The following is a 22,321-nucleotide window of genomic DNA, read 5'->3' on the forward strand; positions in this document are numbered from 1 at the left end:
AAGGCAAAATGTTTGTCCCGATGATATTAAAATATGATGCTGCCACTGCAGCAGGAAAATTATATGGCCCATAAATATTTTATAATTGATTGGTCTTGAATCAGTAAGATTTTGGAAATATCTTCATTTTTGTACCTACTTACTGCAGGTAAACATTTCTATCCATTAATACTCTAGTTGCTATTAAAATAAAATCCCAGAGTCAAGAAGATGTGAAAGTAGCTCAGAGCTCGTGTTAGATTCATGGAACGGTTGGAAGGGACCTTGAAGATCATCTGCTTCCAAACCCCCTGCATTCCACTAGACCAGGTTGCCCAAGGCCTCATCCAACTTGGATGTATTTTATGAAGAATTCTTCACAGCCTTAAATAACATTCCATGGTTTAGAAGCATAGAATATACAATTGAAAAAGGAATGCTTAATTAATAAGTATTAATAATACTTATTTAGATTGTAGTTCGCCTTTTATTTTATGTGAATTTATATATGACTTCACCTAACAAACTATTTTAAAAGTCAGTTCTCATATTTTTACATCATTATTTTTTATTCCTGTGTCTAGGATACCTCTGCATTTACAGTGCAATCAAATGAGAATGTGACAGAGCCTTTGGTAAGTGCTGACTTTTGCTTCCGTTTTATATCCCGTGTAAAACATGACACCGTTTGTCCTTTGTGAAAAGACATTTACTCCCATTTTTGTGTGTTTTCCATCCTCTCAACCACAAAGCCTTTACCTGGAAGAGCTAGTGGGTGGTATCATTGTATATGTAAAACTTCACTCACAGAAACAGCCTTTCACAAGGCTAGTGCAGAGAGAAAGAATAGAAAAGCAGAACATTCCCAGATATTTTTACTTTTCAAAGGTGTACTTCAAGAGTTTATTCATTTGTTAAATTCAAGAAATTGCAATAATGACTACTATGGTCCAGTGTACAGCAAGCGGGGGATAGTACACTATGGGTGTTTAAAAGTCCCCAGAATTGCTGTAGTTTTATTCCTCTCCACGTATCCATAGTACACACAGTCTATTTCTCAGGGGTTGAGAATTTTTTGGGAATTGATCATACTTGGCCAGTTTCTTAGTTTCTCTTGTAGCCTTTGGTTCCCCCGGAGTAAGGATGTGGGATAGCAGCATTGCTAGGTCAGTGCTGTAGCTACTTAATTGAAGCAGAGTGAGAGTCAATATTATTTAATGTGGCTTCTGTGCAATGCCTCTGGTGGTGCTTTTGTTCATAATGTTTACTGAATATGGTGAGAATACTTTTACTTGGAGCTTAAATGTGGTAACTAGACTGAAGTCTGCTTGTCAGCGGCTGTCTTGAAGCACATCAATGCAACGTGCATTATGGCATGCTACCTGTGATTTGAAACCCAAAAGTTTCTTCCAGCATTAAACCTCAGGAAACTTATTAGTCATCTTATCTGGCATAAACCTACTTCATGTTTCACATTTCAGTACTATTTCTTCTTTGTGAAGTTCCCCAGAGCTGGCATTAATACACTGCACAGAGAGAATTCTGCACAACACACTGTAACATAAATGAAAGTTTCTTTAGGCTATGCCAAATCCTAAAGGTGTCTCTCAGGCAGACTTCTCTGTACCTCATTAAATCAGTCTGTTTAAGGAATATGTGAGAAAATAAGTTAGAAGCTAGGGGGGGGGGGGGGGGGGGGGGGGAGGGTGTGTGTCCTGAAAAATAACTGGGAGAAGATTTCAGTATCTTTAAGGATTTCATGGAAGCTGTTCCTTCATCACAGGGGACCTTCTAGCCAGCTGCCTGTTATTGACTGGAAAGCAGCTAAATAGATTTTTGAGCTTTGTATTATGCTGAGCAATTTGCTCATAGCAAATTAATCTGCTGGGATTATTTTATCTGGTTGAGTCAGCCATCTTAAAAATGGAATGTGTTGAGCACAGCGTTCAGCTCTCCCCTCGTATGCACATGCATTTGCAAAGTGATGTCTCCATTGAACATCACACTTGCTCTGAGCTTTTTTGCCACAGGACTGAACATGTTGCAGGGCTGGTGAGATGTACTAGGTTCTGTTGGTTAAAACAGAATGAATGAAATAAAATAAAGAACAAATTTATGCCAGAATTTTAAAAGGTGGAAATCCCACTAGCAGGTTGGTAAATGGATATCTTGTAAGCGATTGAGAGTTCAAGAGGGAATGCATTTCAATAGCAAACCAGGGATGATTTTCACACTGCCAGAACATGAGCAGCCAGTGGCTGCCCTTGTGCGTGTCTCTCTGCTATTTGCTTCTTACTTTCTCTGGAGAAGGGACTATATTGTCTGAGAACAAGAACAACTAGGGAATAGGGAATAATTTTAAAAATTCAGATTTGAAGCCAAAGGTTGGTACACAAGTGCAAGTTTTGACTCCTGGCCTTGCCATCAGTTTCTAGACCTTCCCTCCACTTCCATCACCCCTTTCTGGAACTCAGGAATCTGATGCTTGCTTTCCTTGTGAGGAAGAGATGTAGAACTGCCTGAGTTTATATGAGGATAAGGATGAAAATGCCCTTTAGATGCTGTAAGGTCAAGCAGTGTCATCCTCTCCTTGGCAAAGCCCAGCAAGATTGAGCACGAAGCAGCACTCTGCTAGGCACGGTTACCATTCCCCTCCTCCCTCCCTGCTATCCTGTGCTTCTTAACAATTTTTCCACTGTCTACTTAAAAAATCAATAAAACAAAAGACGGAGGCTGAAGAAGCTCCACCTGGAGAACCCAAGGTTGAGGAAGCCCCTGCTGCTGCAGAAAAGGAGGCCATCCCTGCTGAGCCTGTCGAGCCAGCAGAGCAGACTGTGGTGAGTGACCTGTCCCCAGTGCCACTTCCTGGGCTTCATCTGAGCCACCTTTCATCATGCTGAATGTGCCTGCTGCAGTTCAGCCATCCTTTCCATCATCTCCATCCATCCATGGCTGGTTTCCCCAGTGTCCAGCTGTGTCACAGCATGCCTCTCCAGCACCTGTCTGCTTTTCAGTCCTGAAACATCATTCCTCCTATGTCTGGTGTTTTAGACTGAAGTTCAGCTGAGTGGTTGTAGTTTCACAGATTGTTTGATTCCAAATGAACTTCAGAAGGGGAGACAATTGATGCCAATTTTGACTGATCTTATTAGCAGTTTCTTTCACTTCATTTCAAGCTGAGCTGTAAGCACTAAGCCGACATGTGTCTTGTATGGTCTGTGCTAGAGCATGAAAATACCAGAAAGAAGTGTCTGTAATATAAATGTTTACAAGGCTCATGGTTTTAGAAGCAAGCCATGGGCTGAAAAGGGAACTCCAAACACCAGTTAGGAGATTTTTACATGCAGCATTCAGGAAACACTGGAAGGAGAAGAAATAACAGCTCTACAAGAAGAACAAAGCAGGGCACTGTGGATTAAGAGGTGGTCAGTTTCTCTTCTACATCCTACTGTCTGGCTAAGAAACTAGGAGGAAAAAAAAGAATCTGGTTGTGTTAGGCTGACAGTTGTCATGCTTTCCTCAAGACAATAACAGGTTCAAAGTCTGTAATGAGAGCGTGTCCCTGTTAGAATATGTAGATACTAGTGAAAAACTGGAAAGAAAAAAGGATTGTTTTGTAGGTTGCTTCCTCCTCCACAAAATCCAGTGGAAGCAGTAGAGCTATGTTTTTTTGACCACTGAGCACAGTTTGGTGCTGTAAGCATTCCTAGAAGGACAAGGTTCACCTTGATGAACCAGTCTTGGCCATGGGTGAGTCCCTGTGTGTCATCTGCCAGGTAGGGATGATGATATCCAGTTCATCATGTTAAGTGTTTTTCAGTAGGTATTTGATACACTGCCCCACGGGAAGCAGTATTAAACTGATGTAGATGCAAATTAGCCAAAGAAGGTGGAGGTAGCTGGCATCTGTGGACGTGGCATCACAGAACACTGGCAGAAGACTTATCAGATATGCAGCTATGGTAGTGTCTGACAGATCTGTCTCTGGATCTATCTTGTTTAACATTTTTATTAATGGCAATGGTTCAGAAACTGCCAGTCTAATGGTGACACCTATTGATGACTGCAGTTCGGGTAGTGTCCTAGGTAGACAGCATTTGGCCCAGAAGCTGTACCTGCCACAGATAGGCTGGTCATCTGCTGGCAGCATTAGACACATGCAAAAGCTACCGACGGTAATAAATGCACTGTCTTCAGCAGAAGGAAAGAAGTACTGGTGTTGGTGTGCAGGGCTATGGAGTACAGATGTAGTTTATTAAAGACCACCTTAAACATTAATTAATTTCTCTGGGTGGTTCCAGCTGTCTGAACCATGGGACTAAGGGACATCCAAAGAGGCAGGCTGAACTTTAGCTGCAACACCTGCCTGATTCTTTCTTCTCTTGCTCCCACCTTCTTAAAAGTGGAAAAATTATTTACAGTAGAAAGAAAGGGAGTCAGTGCTTGCTGGGCAGTTTTAGAGTACTTTGGGGGAAAGGGAAGAAAATTCCTATTTCTTTCCAACCCCTTCTGTTCTCTATGGTCTCCTAGCAGCAGTCCAGCTATGGAGGGAAGCAATCCTGATTTCAGATCCAGAACTATGTTTGGCATTTAATTTTTATTACAATTGCATGACTTTTTTTTGTTTTTTTTAATTCACTTTTATTCAGTTCCATCCCAAAGCAAATGACTTCAGGATCATGGTCCTCCAATATCATAACTGAATGAAGAAAGCCCCACAGTGTCGGGAGACCAGGGTCTCCCCCTCCTGCATGTTCTCTTTTCAGTTGATATAAATCACAGTAATAACTTGTCAGCTCTGCAGTAAGGCACAGAATGAAATTGCCTGTCTGAGGCATGCTGTTCTGTCAAACTCTAGTCCAGAATGCTTCATGTCTAGTCAGGGTAAATTTGGAGGAGGGAGGGTAGGTGGAGAGAGGAGGAACAGGAAATTAGTCATTGGTCTGGAACCCTCCTCTTCCTGGCAGTGAATGGCAAGGCATAATGTGGAAGAACAGTTTTGGAGCTGAAAAGGATGTTTCTAGATGCTTTTATTTTGAATATCTACAAGGATTTAATGAAGAAAAAAAACTGTAAAAGAAGTTCACAGGTTTTCTAAAAGTCAGCCAGCTCCTTTTTGTCTCACACCAAGACAAAGCAATGCCCTGAAGCTTGTTGCACTTCTTAAGCACTAATTAAGCAGCAGGCTGTGGCTGCAGCACCACACATCTGCTTGTTGGCTGGCGTGACCTTTTCAAATGATCTGTTTTGTTTCCTGCCTGTCCATGAGGAGTTCTGGATCCTTGGTGTGTCAGCAGCTGCTCTAGATGAGGCACAGGACTGCGGAGCAGTTGGGAGAGAAGCAGAGAGAAACACAGCACAGGAGCCAGGCAATTTGAGATCAGTCTATGAGGAAGGCTTTAGTCTATTTAATGACTACAGTTAAACAATTTTGATTAGCTTTGTGCCTGGGGTTTTTGTTGCTTTTTGAATAGTTAGCTGTCCTTGATAATTTAGGGAAATGATCTAAAAATGTTGATTTTAAAAATGTCTGAATTGGAGCCATGCTGCATTTGGCTGTGAGGGGTTTTTCTTTCAGAAAGGGCTTCCCAGGACTTGCAAAGAAGAGTTTTGAAGATTAGGATTAATGACAAATATGATCAAAGCCAAGGGAAAGTACAAGGAGTTGCAAAAGGGGGAAAATATGTCATTTCTCAACAGCAGTTCTGCATTCATTTGCTTTGTGAAGGACAGTTTACTTTAAAAGCGGAGTTGTAAAATACTGGTAGATACTTTCTTACTGAGAATCTTTTATCAGATTTAGTGACTTCCAGTTTGGATTGACAGCCACTAACCAGTTTTATTTTTCTATGATAAGTTGCCTGTCACATCCCATTAATCCAGAATCCTTCTTCCTTTTAGGAGCTTCACAGGAAATTTTCTAGTAGGGTTTTCATTTAAATTAGGGAGAGGATGGTCCAGGGCATAGGGTGCCACTTGCTGTTCAGGGATCTATGAATTCATTTACTTGATGGTTCATAGCCTGCCTGAAAAAGATTGCCAAGACTTCATTACAAGAGATTATCAGGATCACTGCCTGGGATGTCATTACAGAATTTTGTCTGGGCCTTTCAGGTCTCAAATTCAATAGAAGAACTAAAGCTTTTCTCAGTAGCTTTCAACAACTGGTCCTTTTAGGGGAAGGGATAAAATGTTTGGTTAATTAAAGGGACAAAATGACCATATGCACCAGCAGGAGTGAAGCTAACCATGGTAAAAATCCTTGCATGGAATCCTGTATATCAAAACTGTTGTTTCCTTATTTCCATAGCATCCCCACAGGCAGCTGTAAAATCCAAAGGATAAAGTCTAAAGGATATAATGTATTTAATGATTATTTATTTCTTCTTCAAATAATACTACCCCTCTCATCATGTCGTTTTTTCACATTCAAAGAAAGGTCACATGAGAACGTCATAGCAAAATGAAAGCTTATGAAATCTTGTTGTTTACCTTTCTTCTCTTCCTACATGTGAGACATAACACTCAGGGTTGAGAGCACTGCTCAGAGATCAGTGAAGCTGCACTGCACTGCACTGCACAAACTGATTGCAGGTGCACTCAGTTTGAAGAGACCCTTTCAGTGGTTTGGGTCTGATGCCTCCCCAGACTCTGATGTTCTCCCACTAAGGCAGACAGCTAAATACTGTGGTTTTCAAAACTTTGTATCAGCATATGTGAAACTGCCTCCTGAGAAGTCTTTGCATAGGCTGGCAAACAGCCTGCAGCTTTGAGGGTATCTCATTATGGTTGAATCCCACTGTAGGCACAATGAGCGGTACCCAAATGGTGGAGCATGTCATCTGGGAGAGTAATGCAGTGGTTAGATACAGAAGGGTGGTCAACTGTATCCAAGTTCTGAGAGTGCAGCTAAGTGCAGGTGCAGAGTTGGAGCACAAGGCCATTAAAAACATGGAGAGAACTGATGTAGAACACTATCATCCTGCTGAAGTCTGTAGAAGCAAATTTTCCTCTGTTTATGGAACCAGTGTGTTATTTTAGTCAGATGTTATTTCAGTCACCCTTTTTACTAGGGTTTCATGCTCTAAAAATGGTACAGCTCATGCTACCATGCCTCTCTCCTCAAATCCCACCATCCACAAAATCACAATTTCTAGCTAATCAAAAAGCAAATGCTACTAATTTTACTAGTAGTCAGATTCTCTCTGGGAAGTAAGGGGAGCTCTCCTTAGTTTCCCCTTTCCCACCAAAGCTGCTTTCAATTAGCCTGGAAATGAGCCACTCCTCATTTAAAAATATGGACATGGATATATTAGATTCTTCTGCAGAGAAGCCAAATCTGAGCTGATAGGCTTCACAACAGAGAATACAGCCAGGGTTTTATTAACAGAAGGGCAGAAACTGGCACATTCCTAAGTATAAAGTACAGGATGATGCTAATTCCTGAAGGCAAATTGACTTGTAAATACAGCTGATGGCAGAAATTCAGCATTTTTCTTTTTTTATTTTTTATGGGCAATAGACACACTTGAGTACCTCTTTTCTATAGAAAGCAAAGTGAGTTCTGTAGAAAGCAAAGTGAGTTCTGTAGGTGGATGTATGCAGGTGTGCATCACTAGAGTAAGAAATAATTCTGTTTTGCTCTTGATACTTGTTTTTTTTGTTTAAGGCCCTCTAAAATCTCCCCAAACTTACTATAAAATCAGATTCCATGGCAGAGGCTTGACAGCTTAAAAAACAAATTAAAAATACAAAATTAATCATTAAAAAAAGGGGTTATATAACGCTGCAATGATAAGGGGACAAGGCTGTGAGGGGTTTCTATGGTAACACCACTGTCAGCAGCTGTCTTGCCCTGGCATCTGGACATGTTTGGGGCTTATGAGGTGACTGCAGGCAATACTAGAAGATTAGATTAGAAAACACATGAGTCATATGAAGCTTGGCTATAACTCAGCATCCTTTTATTAAAAAAGAAACCTGCAACCATTTCAGCTGAAACTGTTGTAAATTTGGGAGTGACAGTTGTGAGTGTGCAAAGGCAGCTAGCTGGAGCCTGAGTACTTGAGGTCTCCTAATTCTGATTATTAAAGTGGACAGCCCAACCTACCATGCCCTCACATAACTTGTCTTCACCCTTGCAAGTCTTTTAAAAATCTGAACTAGCTGTGTTTGCAAAGTAGCCTCAAAATTTACTGGCAAAGTAGATTTCCATAATGGGCCTTGGATTTGCTATTCCTAATCAGAGTGTCTTTAGAAATAGCCCATGTCCACAGGAGTCAAGCCTGAGCAGAAAAAAGCCGCTTTCAACTGTTCCAAATCAGGCCTGAATTTTAGCCATTTTAACTGTTGACCTCCTGTAGAAAAGAACCTAGTGGTAGGTGGCATCTGTGTTGTGAAACATCCTACTTAGGAGCAGCCCATTGCCATTCAGTGTATTTGATCCCTCAAACACCTAAATGGGTGTCAGATTTGGGAAACCACTGACACGTGTCTCATTTTTCAAATGTCAGGCACTTGCTGCATGCACCACTGAATATGTACCTAGAGGAAGGTGATTCTGCAAAAAAAGTTATGAACTTCATGACCCACCTCTTTTGAACAGCCCCTTTAAATGAGTTGTCATTCAGCAGGAGTGAAAGAAGTAAGTGGTTTAGAAAGTTTACCTTGAAACTCTGTTGGGCTGCAGGGGCAGCAGCAGGTAATTGCAGGAACTGTTTGAGTCTGGGGTTGGAGAAATTTGAGCTTGCTGTGAAGGTCAAAGTCAGCAGTGTTCTGGTTTGTTGCTTACTAAAATTCTTCAAAGCTGGCGCTCTTATGAAAATCCCACTATTTAAAGTAAATAAAATTCTCTTTAGCACTTGCAGGTGATGATAGCACATGTAAAAGGTTTTAAAGGGTTTAGCCTATAACTACTTCCATTTCAGATTATTTGTGGCAGCATGAATCTTTCTGCTTGCTATATACTACCCCATTTAGTTCCAGCCATTCATTTCATTGCATGCCATACATACTGTTCTTCTGTTAAGCATGATTAAGACCAATTTCTCTGCAATCATTGCCTCAGTATAGGTAAGGTGATGACCATATTTCCTCTTTATACAGGACAGTGTCGAGGCAGGGGATAAGGAGACAACTGGAGTTGCTGAGAAAGAAAGTGAGGTATATATGAACAGCCTCAGGAGTGTGGCTGTGCTTTAATGTCTTCAATAGAATCGTGGCAAAAATTATATTTGTCATTTGCATGTCATCAATGATGCAAACTAGCTGCAATATCTATTCTAACATTGCACAAGTACCCTGCATCTGCAGTATATATTCTGATACCAGAGCACCTCTCATCCAATGCGGGACCTGCCTTAGAAACTGCTATTGCAGCAGTATAGAGCAATGGGTTTCTCAGGGCAGCAAACAAAGCAGCTCTGTGGTAGAAGGCAGTATGATGCTGTTTCTGTATGTTGCAGAGACTCCCAGTGGCTTTTACACCTCCCATAAATGTGTTTGCCTAGCCTTCCTGCAAACAGCCTTATAGGGGAAACAAACAAACAAAACAACAAAAACCCAACTGTGATTAATCATTTTTCGTCCTAGCACAGCTTGCCCTGAACTGAAACAGGTATTTGAAAATAATTATGTTATGGGCTAAAGGACAAATCCAGCATTGAGTTAGATACAGTCAAATACAGTTAAAATCAAATTATAAAGGAACTGAAAAGCCCAGCAACATACTTTAAACTGTGCATGTATGGACTCAGCTGAATATATTCAGCTTATGTTTCTTCAGAGGTGATAAAAGTACTTTGAATCCTTCTATACTAAAGTGAAACTGTGATGTGTCCAAATGTGCACAGAGAGCAAGACAAGAATGACTACATATTAAATGCAGGGACAGAAGTAGGAGCTGTAACCCCTAGCTATTAATCCCTTTGAACTTATATCTTGTCCTGACAGCCTCCTATTTTGTTGTTATTTACTTTGGTGCCACAATGCATGAAAAAAGATTGTCAGTGGGTCTCCATTCAGTTTGGTTTCAGAACACGGGAAGTCCAGCTGTCCAAGATTGGGTTTGTTACCCTGCTGTGAGGCTGGTGATGCACTGCAACTGGTTACCCAGAGAGGTTATGGATGCCCAATGCCTGGAAACATTCAACGCCAAGTTGGACAGGGTTTTGAGCAACCTGGTCTAGTGGAAGATGTCCCTGCCCATGGCAGGGAGGTTTGTACTAGATGATCTTTGAAGTCTCTTCCAACCCAAACCATGCTATGGTTCTCTTTGCTAAGCTGATATCTGGCCTCCAGTGCAGGGTGGTCCCTTTGAAACTGCAACTTGCATAACCAATGCTTTAGTACTACCCCAAAAGTCTTCCAAAACTTTGTAAGCAATTAACATATTCCCTGAAGCATAATGATTAGTTTTCCTTCACATTCAATTAACTAGCTTAGCTGCAATTTTAACCAACTCTCATAAAAATTACCCAGTCCTTTTCTAGCTCCAGACATGGGATGAGATCTTCAGCTCTGAAAAACCACCACAGCTCAGGGAGCATCTCTGGCAGACCACAGCAGCAGGCTCAGTACCTACCCCTCCTTCTCCTCTCCCTGGGCTCATTCCTGCTGTTGCTGAATCTGCGGCATTGTGTTGAGCTGACACCAATGTTAATGAGAGGAGTGTGCAACTATGTGAATCAGCTGCACCCTGGGTAAAGCAGCATTGAATTCTGCTGCAATTAAAACAGTCAATTGATTCTTCTGTCACAGCCCACATACTAGATGACCCTTTTGTTGTGCCCTCTGTGGTTAGTATCATTGGACCACAGTCCAAATTTTGATAATACTACTAGAGATAGCTAATTTTCCATCCAGAAGGACCTGGACATACCTGAGAAGTGGGCTCATGGAATCAACTTTATGAGGTTCAAGAAAGCCAAGTGCGAGGTCCTGCACGTGGGTTAAGACTATCCCTGGTATCAATACAGGCTGAGGGATGAAAGGATTTAGAGAAGAAGAACTTGAGGGTACAGGTAAATGAAAAGCTGGACATATGCCAGCAATGTGTGCTTGCAACCCAGAAAGGCAAAGTTGTTCTGGGCTGCATCAAAAGCAGTGTGGTCAGCAGGTCAAGGGAAGGGATACTTCCCCTGTACTCCACTCTGGTGAGACCCCAGCACAAGAAAGACATAGACCTGTTGGAGGGGATCCAGAGGAGGACCACAGAAGGCAGAAGCATCCCTGCTGTGAAGATAGGTTGAGAGAGTTGGGATTCTCAGTCTGGAGAAGATAAGGCTCTGGGGAGATATTATTGCAACCTTGTCAGTGCTTAAGGGGCATAGAAGAATGATGGGGACAATATTTTTAGGAAAAGGGCTGATGATTTTAAACTAAAGGAGGAGAGATTTAGACCAGGTGTGAGAGAGACATTTTTACAGTGAGGATGGTGAAACACTGGCACAGGCTGGTCAGAGAGATGGTAGATGCCCCATCCCTGGAAACACTTGAGGCCAGCTTGGATGAGGCTCTGAGCAACATGATCTCATAGAAGATGTCCCTCCTCACAGTGGAGGGGTAGGACCAGATGACCTTTAAAGGTCCCTTCCAACCCAAAATATTTTATGGTTCTATGACTTTATGAATGTGGAATATTGATTGTGAAATGTAATTGATGACCTATGAAAAAGAGAGTTTTGCTTTCACTGTGAGGTAAGGTGATACAGGTAACTATCTGAAAGTAGGTAGTTCACCCTAGCTGGGTATAAATTCAGTAGAATTTTTTTTTCCCATTTCTGTACTAATCAAATATTTTGAGGCTGGCCATGAGGTTCATTCTGTGCTACCTCATGTGCATTTTTGGAAAAGCTTTTCTAATTAGCTAGCTTGCACTGGTTTTGTACTCTAAGACACAAGAAAACATGATTATGCAATTGTGAGCTGTGGTATATTCAGTGACTCATGACTACAGGCTGGGAGAGCTTTCCCCTTTCACTGCAGGGCACTTGAGAGCTGATTCATGTGAATTAGTATTCTCCTCCTTAGAGAAATTAAATAGGCTATACAAATCCAATAAATAGAAAAGAAGTGTTGAGCCTAATCACAACAGACAGCAAGATCAATTTCAGCAGCATGCTGTTAGAAGTCCATGGTATATAATCAATCTGATATGCACTCTGTTCCCTCTCTTTCCTACTAATTTCTTCCTGGGCCTTTACATTCATCATTTTGAATAACTTGTTGGGTGAAAGCTGCTAAAATTGGTGATGTTATGAGTGTCAGGTTGCATGTCTTTCAAGTCATAGGAGAAGATGTCAACATCTGCCTATGTCTTTGGATTTACTTCTTTACATGATGGATTTACTTCTTTACATGATGGATTTACTTCTTTACATGTTCTTTGCCAACAACATTTCAAATTTCAACTAAAGCTGCTCCAGTGGTTTCTACAAGCACCTATTTTGTGCCTTTAAGGACTCCAGAAGAATTTCTTATCACATCAATTAATAGCAGTGAATAGGAATAGTGATGAACATTAAATACTGCTAAAAAAACAATGCCTGAAGAGTGCCCATGAACAATGGCAGGTAGTTCAAGTTTGAGTTTGGGTTTCTGAGTTAACCTCATCTGTGGAGGAAAGATCAAACTGCAGATCAGAGATAATTTTGCTAAGTGTAACTTGACACTGGTACCTAGAAAACCAATTTTCTCCAGTGCTTTTAACTTTTGCCTAGTGCTCTCTGCTGTACATTAAAAATTCTTTGTCAAAATTAATTGGATTTACAGAATTAGTTTTGTCATTTACCTTCCAACCCTTGACATGAATCTGCTGTAAGTATATATCCAAGCCTGTGGTGAGCTTGCTTCCACAATACAGCTTCAGGGCAAGAGAAGGAAAAATATGAGACCTTTGACAAACTGTTACTCCACACCTAAGGACTCTGCTAAGTGGTCCCTAGCGAGGTTTCATAAATCACACCTGTTTCATTCTCACACCTGTTAATCAGCTTCTCTCCACAAGCCTGCCTCATATGCTGTTTTCCCCCACAAATCAGGAAGAACCCCAGTAAAAACAAGGCTGTTGTTTGGCACCACCCAAGGAGGTCACAGAGCAGATGTTGACCCATGTTCTCTCCAGCAGATATCTAAAACTTCTGTCCTGAGAGGTCCCTTCCTCCTGTTTTTTTTTGTAGATGGTACCTGTCACTGAGGGAGGTGTGGCAGCAGAAGACAGTGTAGCTGTGCCAGCAGGAGCTGGTGACATTGCTGCTATCACTGAGCAGGAGGGTGTTGCTGAAGGTGACAAACCTCAGGGAGAAGAAAAGGAAGCTGATGTGTCTCAGGTAACTCACGTTGGAACATGGGAGAGAGTGTTAGGGGAATCGGGGCAGGTTTAGAAACACAACAGAAACAGGGTTGCTGCAGCTGCATTCCCCAGGTACAACCAGCAGCAAGGTCTGAGGCTTTCCTGGGGTAGGTCTGGGAGGGACCCACATTGGTTAATCACCTCTTCTGAATCCTTAAGTTTCTGTTGTGCCTGCCTTTGTGCCCCTGTGCTCCACTAGGCTTGTGGAGATGGGACCTGATGGGCTGATAGCTCCTGTTGTGGGCCTGGGAGTGACATGGGCAGATCTGGGCTCTCCCTCCTGCCATTATTTCATCTGTGCTCCTCTACAGAGGCAAACTTTATCACACAACCTAGCAGGGCTTTCTGGAGGAACAGGCAGATTTTGCTCGTCTCCTTGCACCAAGTCCTATCAATAGCATTGATTTGTTTTATGTAAATCACGGTGGTCAAGCTATGTGTCTGCATCTGGCCTGCTGTCCTTTCTTCTGCAACCTCTGAGGAGCCTGGGAACAGGTATTAGAGCAGACCCTACAGCTGGGCAGCCAGTTGCCACCTTGTGACATTGCACATCATATTTCTCCTGTGCACTTGAATAAGGTGGTCTGGCAAAGGATTGGTGAACATGTCATTTTCAGGTTGGATGCTCCAACAAATTTTATTAAATGCTTTTTGTCCTGGATTTCATTATTGATCAGATGCTACCTTCTTAGCCTTTCTGCTCCAGCTAAATGGGGAGATAGTGAATAGGGAGAGATCTTCTTAACCAGTCAAACAGGTCACATTTCCCTCTTTCATCACCTTTGACCTACTGACTCGAATTCACAAATTAACACAGGACAGCAACTCTTGGAACTTGTGGCTTTGCCCAAATTCACCCAAAGTTTAGAGCATTTTTATTATTTACTAAGCATTTTTATTATTTACTACAATGATTCATGGTAATACAGAAAGTAGAAATAGGAGAACTAAGGGGAGCAGAGAAAGCAGAGAAGGGATTACTCCCTAAGAAGCCACTGTGGAGAAGAAAGAAATCCCCATGCCCTTATACACCCTGAGCAATAAACAAATAATTGAGTTTTTGTGCTTGAAACAAAATGCTAAATACTACTGCAATGCTTTTGTGTTGTTTGTTTGTTTGATTTATCTTTTTTCCCCACTCCCCCAGGAAAAGATCAGCAGCATCCCTTCAGTTGTAATAGAGCCAGCATCCAACAATGAGGGGGAGGGAGAAGAACATGAAGTCATCATGAATGAGTCCAAAGATGCTGCAGCGGAGATGGGCATTCAGGGCACTGACACGTCTCTCACTGGAGTTTCCCAGGCTGGAAGTGAGCAGAAACTTGCTGAAGAAATTCAGAGTGCACCTTCTCAAGATCAGCCTGTTCCAGTAGAAGACACAGCTTCTGCGATGCCACCTGGCTTTCTCTTTAAGGTCTGCTTCTTCATTCTTTTTGTAGATGTTCCTGCAGATCTAGCTTCTGTGGATTTGTCTGCTGGTGCAGGCAGTATGATGATTTCTTGAAGCCAAAGAGCATTTAGTTTACCAGCCAGACACATGCACACACAAACACAACTTTGACATCATGCTGTTGCTTTATATGGAGTCTGGGATGTATTTTCTGCATGCTGCTGCAGCTGCACATAGGCGTTAGCAGCCAGAAAACATGCTGAAGTACAAAAACCCTTTTATCTCATCAAATTACTACTGCAAATAAATATATTGGGTAAAACTGCACTGCCACAGTTCATCAGCAATATTGCACAATATATGCTAACAATGTACCTGATATACTGACAACATATTTGATCTTTGATGTCCCTTCCAACTCAAACCATTCTGTGACTTTGTGAATATTAAAAAATGGCCTTTCTCTGGCCTGAAAATCTATAGTGGATGTTCTGCTTCCCCTGAAACCTGTGGGACTTCTACATTTCATAACAATGAAGCCAAAATGTCATTCTGCATCTTTAGTAACATTATAGTTATAAACTGTTAGGGTGATGAAACAGAAAAGTTTAATGAGACGCAAGAGAAAGTCTCTCCTTGGCTGGCAGGATCCCTAGGGTTTCCTGGTTCATAAGGTTCTTTGATAATGCTTCTCACTTCAGAATCAGCAAGCAGCAGAAAAGCTCCTTGAGGATGGATGAACTTTACATGCTTCCTATTATAATTTACATAATTCAGACTAATGAGTCCCATAGCACTCCTTAAGTCTGCCTTTCTTCTTGGTCTGTTCTCATCGCTCAATATTTTCAGCAAACTTTGAGCATACCATTAAGGTGTGGGTAAACAGTGTTGTGCAACTTCAGACATGCTGACACAGATCATCTTGTGGTTCTCATCACACTCTCTTGGGCCAGGCATAAATAAAGAGAAGCAGAATCTATGCCTGCCACCTGGTTCTTTGTGTCATTATTGCAGTTCCCATGGAACTGGCTGTGCTTTGAGAAAATTACAATAGCATTCTCTTAAGGAGGTAGAATAATTTAGTTAAAATCATCTGTTCACAATGACTTACTGATCCTGCCAGTGTTTTAATAATCACCTCTCTGAAAAACAGATTTTTGGGTTTGGCATACCCATCTTACAGTAAATGAGAGTTCTTGGCAGTCAATGGGAGCCCTTTTCAGAGCAAGCATTAAGAACGGTTCCCATTACTCTTCTCTTTGGTCATCTGTTAAAACAGGTACTGTATGTCCCACTCAAACTTTCATGGATGTTTACAGCAAGACTAATATCCAGTGGCCACAAGAAGAGAATGAGCAAATCTGAAATATTCACTCCTGGGAGTCTTTCCCAATTTCATTTTTTCAAAATCCAGGCACTCCCCCTTAAATCTAAGGATTTAATAATGATAGTGGAGAATGAAAGCAAGTTCCTTCACAGAAGGCATAAGGGTGGCAGGCCTTGCCCAAAAGACAGAACTTGTAGGGTGCTGCAGTATCATCTGCCCTAGAGATCTTGTAACTGCAGAAAAGGTTCTTAGGTTTCCTTTGGTAGTCTAAGGAAGCCTTGCTCAAGCTGCCTCTGTTCCCAAGGGTATGAGTGGAAATCTTTGACTTGACTCAATGTCGGCATTAACAATCTGAATCTCTCTGTCGATAGCCATATGTTTGTGTAAAGAAGGCATGTTATTCTTGGGTTTTAATAAAGGTTAAACCATAAATTTTTTGTGAGAAAATGTCTCTGTTTATATCATGCCCTATATGTTTGGTGTTGATTTCTTTAGGTTGAAGTTCTACATGATTTTGAAGCAGCTAACAGTGATGAGCTTAACCTAAAACGAGGAGACATTGTACTAGTAATTCCTTCTGAGACCACAGCTGATCAGGTAAAAACAGATGTCTCTTTCTTTTGTTGACATTTTTCTTTGCCTTACCTTTTCTCTCCCAGATTATAGTTCATGGGAATGTGGATTCAAAATGTCGTTACTGATAGAGAACACAAAGGTTTTAATTTTGTCTTTGTACTTGTTTCATTTGAGACTAAATGGCACAGCTGCCCACAGCTAAATTCCCAGCAGGATCCAACCTCAACATGTTTTCTTTATGCAGCTTTGCAGTGGATTTTATGCAGGCACAGATACACACAGGGGCTTAATATGGAAGATCACTTGCAAATTGTGCATTATGCTGCTATGTGTCATCTTGCCTTAACATTGCACTGGAACTCACTACTTGATCCCTCTGGCTTTCACATGAGAGGTTGAAGAAATAATACACATTTCACGCACCGAAATTTTGCTGTCCTACAACCAAAATTTATGGAGATGCTGCTAAGTGTGCTGTATGCTTCTGAAGCCCTCTGGAAGCCTGAACCTGAATTAAAGGATAGTTTATTTAATTTAAGACATCTAACGTTATTTTAACAATGTGTTTCAGGTGAATTTTTGAACACTTTTGTTTTGCATATTAAATTGAATTGCAGTGAAGTGAGTTGGTTTTTTGGCCACTGCTGTAGAAGAGCAGACTGTGCAGCACACTGTTAGCACCAGCAACTTCACAGGCGTCTTTTAGTACCAGTAAAAAGTCTCCCATTGATGTGGGGGCTGAGAGGTGGGGCACTGCATCCTGCCTAGTCACATAGTTAAGAACACTGATCTGAATGAAGAATATTTCACAGAATCACAGAATCTGACCTTTCAGATGATGTCCAACCATTATTTAACTCTACCAAGTCTGGTGCTAAACCATGTCCCTCAGCACCTCATCCCTGTTCCTTTTAAATGCCTCCAGGGATGGAGATTCAACCATCTCCCTGGGGAGCCTGTTACAGTGTTTTCTTAAAATAGCTCTAATTATTAATACTAATAGTTCTAGTTACTAATAGCTCTAAATACTAATAATAAGCACATATGAGTACTGGGGACTGTATTTGAAATTGTTTTGATAGATGATGCTCTCTAAGGTAGAAGTAATTGGGGTTTGAGTTTGTTTGGGGGTTTCTGTGTTTGGGTTTTGTTTGTTTGTTTGTTTGTTTAATCTGTTTCAGAATAAAATATTTGTCTTTCAGCAGAGCACTTTGATCTTTTTATAGGGATAGATTCTGTTATCCTTACTCAGTTATGCTACATCTTACTTCATGGGCAGTTCAACAAATTTCAGTATCAGTATTTGCAGAGTAGGACACTGCTGTAAAGATCCCAAAATCTGCTTTCTGTCTTCCATCTGCTGTTTTAAGGATGTTTTGTGTTAAATAGGCTTAATCTTCACTTGGTGAATCCATGAAGTATATTATTCTCTTGTGGTGTGCATAGACTTTCCATTAGCATTAATTGGAGTAAATTGTGTGCAATGATGGAGAAAATAAACCTTTATGTATTCATGTTCCTAAAAGCATTCTGGTCATATCTTTATTACTCAGTACATATTTGCCCTTCATGTTTAACATCACTGTAAAGCTCAATCTTTTTCTCTTTCTACAGGTACTCTGTTGGTTTATAGAGAGGGTTTTTTTAATCTTTGTTATCCTTTATTCTCTTTCAAAACTGACCTCTCTGAAACCATAGTTCTAATATAGCTGGTAAAATCAGCCTGACTTGGTGGGGTATGTCAGGCTCTGTTCAAACTCTTTCTGTAATCTTTGTGCAATGATAATATGGCAGCATTAGAAATTCTGTCTTGCCTTTGCTCTGGCTCCTGTTCTTAAAAGGAGCACAGCACAGGGTTACTCAATGAGATGAGAATAAGCTGATTTATTTTTTTTTTTAAACATACTAAATTGATTTAATTCCAGGTAAAACCAATCATACTTAGAAAGGACCCAACACTTTCCATTAAGAAATCTCTCTTCTCATTGCCTTAACTAGTAGTGGTTTGTTTGCACTTTTGCATGTCAACTTCTGCTTTAAGTACCCAGGATTTTTTAGAAAAATAATTGCATATTAACCAAGTTTGAGTTTCTAGAGATAGTAACTCCAGAGACTGCAAGAACTGTTATTTCTTCTGACTGCTAATACATGAATGAGATAAAAGAAATCTCAAGGGGAAAGTTCAGACTGAAAAGTAATTTTCCCCCATCTGTGGTATTGTATAAAGCTTCTGGCCCACTGCTATGCTCTTGCTATGCAACTTTGCCAATATTGTGGCAACTTTGCAAAAGTCTCAACAGAGATTGGCAAAAATGCAGATCTGATCTAATTCTGGAAGACTGCTTATCTGCTTTGGAGTTCAGCTGTGGGTTAGATGGGATAAAGGCCATGCAGTATGTTCACAGTCAAACAGAACAGAGAAAATGGTCTGTGCAAAATGAGAGGCTGCTTTTTAACCAAAGCACCCAGGCTTTTAGCCATGTGACTGAAAAGTGTTCAGGTCTGACGATCATAGCAAGGAAGGGGGGAAACTTGAAGTTTAAAAGACTCTTGTCTTTTTCCTTGCAGGAGGCTGGCTGGTTGACAGGCATTAAGGAATCGGAGTGGCTTCAGTACAGAGATGCAGATAGTTATAAAGGACTTTTCCCAGAGAACTTCACACGCCGTCTGGAGTAGTTCTCCAGTCAGGCAGGAGGATGTGGTACGAAGCTCAGTCAATAGGTTTTTAACCTCTTTGAAACACAGGAGCCCACCTTTTTGTAGTTTAAGCTGTTAATGGTTTACAGACTGGTGCCAGACAAAGCTTGTTGAAACATATCGAAATGAGCATGAATGCAAAGTGTTAAGCTAGCGATTTCTGAAGCAGAACGTGAAAAACAAACAAAAATAGTAAAAAGGAAATGTTCTTCTTTGTTCCCATGTACGTGGCAACGGGTTTGTTTGTGCTTTGTCAGAGCTATGGTGATCCTGTATTTGGTCCTTTCCCATGAAATCTGAAATTAGCCTCCTCAATACCAAAACCTTAACTTCTCTGCACTAAGTGTATTGTATTGAGTTGCACTGCAGAAGATTTAATTAGTTATCCTGTAGTAATGAGGTCAAACTATTATGTTTCATGTGTTGATAACAAAAATGAAAACAAACAACAACAAAAAACCACAAATAAACTGCTGCAACGTTTTTTTCAGTGTTATTTTTGGACATGCATAATATATATACACACAAGAACCTGTATGTGTGTATATAAGTGCATATGGCTATATATGCATTTTTCATGACTTCATCGTAGTTCTTTGGCTGTGTAGTGTCATCAGTACATGCATTGCTCTTTCACTGTCTGGCATTACAGGAAATGGTTTTGTTCCAGAGCAAAACTAGCTGCTCCATTGCCAAAACATGATACAGTATCTGTGTTTGTAATGTGAGATTTTCATTCTGAGATGATGAGTAACATCATGTTCAAAGCTGCTAAACCATGGAGAAGGCATGGCTCGGTCTCCTCTTCCAGCTGCAGTAGTTACAATGAGATAATCTAGAGGGGAAGCTGTTATGATGCTAATCTATACTTTTTCTATTCATTTAATTGGCTGAATGAATAAATAATAAAAAACAAATAAACCAAATTAATCTCTGAGAAGAAATAAACAATATATTTTCACTATATGTATTTATGCATCGTACCTTCACAAGATCCTTTTAAAATAAGATATATAATGTATCCTGTATCAAAAAGTCATCTGTAACTTATGTTTTCCAGTGCTGTGTCATTAAAAATAAACCTTTGATCCAAAGAAGCTGTTTCATCTGTGGTGCTTTTGAAGTTTTGTATCATTGAAGTTTGCACAGTTTCCATGTTGTATGAGAGACTCTAATCTTAATTTGACTCCTCTTTTTCCAAAGAAACACAGCATTGCAGATGCACCATTTAAGTCCTTGCTCTCAACCCTAATCATTGCCAGAGCTCCTAAAGGTGTGAACCCCAGTTCAGCACATCCCCTGGTAGCTTCTCTTCCAGACTCTGACTGCCATCTAGTATCTGTCCACAAGCACCAAAGGAGCTATATACTTGAATTACTGTGTTTCTGAGGTGCATGCTACAACAGAGAAGGTAAATGTAATCCAGGGTTCCCTATACTTCATTTATTTCAGTTAATTACTCATAAGCAAGCTAAATCCTCTGTTTAAGCTTTTTAATTTAAATGCATTAAGCTGAGTACAAGGAAGAATCTGGCTGTGTGTTAATGATTTAAAAACCATGTAATCTTGAAGAATATGCTGTGCAAACTATGACAAAAATCACTAAATGGGAAGGTCATCCAGTTTCCCTCTCTCAGTGGCTGAACCTGACAGATACTGCCTGACAGACAGGGTGCTCTAACTCCCACGGTCTTGTACAGGTACAAATGAAAGTGGAATTGTCTGTAGTCATTGGCAGGGATTCCAAACTCTGCATTTTAAGCCTATACGTGTTTTAAAGGCTGTATAAATGCTGAGAATCACCAGATATCTCCTAGCCTGGGAAAGCAAATCACACTGCTATCCACCTAAAAGATACCCCAAACTGACTGATACACAACTGTTTTGCTTTTAAAAATCCACAGTATTGTTCTGTTGCATTTAGTGAAGTATATATTCGGTAAGGGATTAATCCCCTTGTGTTCCAGCCAGTTCTCGGAGATTAGAGGGGCTAGGAGTGGCCGGACTTATCTGTTAATAAGTATGTCAATGATTGCCATGACTCTGGGCCTGACACCAGATGCACAAACAGCCTGTCTGCTGGAAGTCCAGCTGCATTCAGCAGAAGCAATGCACAGTTAGCACAGTGCACAGATAGCACAGTTTGTCCATATGCCAAATACATATACAGACGAGGAGGATAAATCCATTTATTGGCATTGAATTCTTGTTTCCCTCCAAATGAGATATGAAATTGGGGCAATACTTACACCTCATTACCTACTATTGTAAAGAATGGGTGGGTGGGAATGTGGTCAAGCCATCATTCCTGGGGGTCCAACTGTTGTTCATTTCTCAATTGCACCAGATGGTTTTTATTTTTGGTGTGACTCCTCTGGTCACAGACTTGAGAGTGATAAATGGAAGAACTAGATGGTGGACCTCTGTCTTGCCCCTTCATTGTCCCAGGTACCATGACAGCAAGCTGATCTCCACCAGCCTCCCTGCCTGTTCAGGTCACCATGTGTTTATCAGAAATACTGAGTTTTATAATTTCTCATTGGTTTGTGCTTCCAATATGCAGGAATTCCTAGCATCCAACGATGCTCAAAAATAGCTGCCTGAGGTTCTACTCCTTTATATCCAGCAGAGGGCGGTAGATGCTAGAACTTGCGTTTGCGAAATTAGTTGTTTGGATCAGTCTTCAGCTAGGTTTGCTTCATTAATATCTCATATAATCTGAAGTTGGCTCATAACTGTGAGGACACAGATCAAATTCAGTGCAATAACAGAAATAAACCCAGTTTTATGCAAATAGAAACTAGCTGCTTCAATGTGCACACAAAGAGAGAAAAATACATTATCAGGCTGCACTGTAAGTCCTGACAGCAACATATACATATTAGACAGCACCTTATACATATTAGAATTCATGTTTGGTGAATCTGTACCAAGTAACAAGTCACTCAGCTGATTCAATTCAAAGAGACAGTGTTGCTTTAAGAGGAGAATATCATTTTAT

The 22,321-nt window shown here is 40.8% G+C and overlaps 1 protein-coding gene across 3 annotated transcripts in view; it reads left to right on the plus strand.

The window, feature by feature from the left end:
• Nucleotides 1-20,411, plus strand: part of AMPH (amphiphysin) — a 116,150-nt gene extending 95,739 nt beyond the window's left edge. For 2 of the 3 annotated variants that reach the window (XM_054161007.1, XM_054161009.1), the window contains exons 17-23: nucleotides 564-614; nucleotides 2,706-2,816; nucleotides 9,085-9,141; nucleotides 13,158-13,307; nucleotides 14,478-14,744; nucleotides 16,543-16,644; nucleotides 19,192-20,411. In XM_054161007.1, coding sequence (XP_054016982.1) covers nucleotides 564-614; nucleotides 2,706-2,816; nucleotides 9,085-9,141; nucleotides 13,158-13,307; nucleotides 14,478-14,744; nucleotides 16,543-16,644; nucleotides 19,192-19,299 — 846 coding nt within the window. In that variant the 3' untranslated portion in view covers nucleotides 19,300-20,411. The remainder of the gene's footprint in view (nucleotides 1-563; nucleotides 615-2,705; nucleotides 2,817-9,084; nucleotides 9,142-13,157; nucleotides 13,308-14,477; nucleotides 14,745-16,542; nucleotides 16,645-19,191) is intronic. The other variant, XM_054161008.1, reaches the window with a different exon arrangement.
• The last annotated feature ends 1,910 nt before the right edge of the window (nucleotides 20,412-22,321 follow it).

The sequence above is a fragment of the Dryobates pubescens genome, chromosome 4 (assembly GCF_014839835.1).
Source record: "Dryobates pubescens isolate bDryPub1 chromosome 4, bDryPub1.pri, whole genome shotgun sequence".
NCBI lineage: Eukaryota > Metazoa > Chordata > Aves > Piciformes > Picidae > Dryobates > Dryobates pubescens.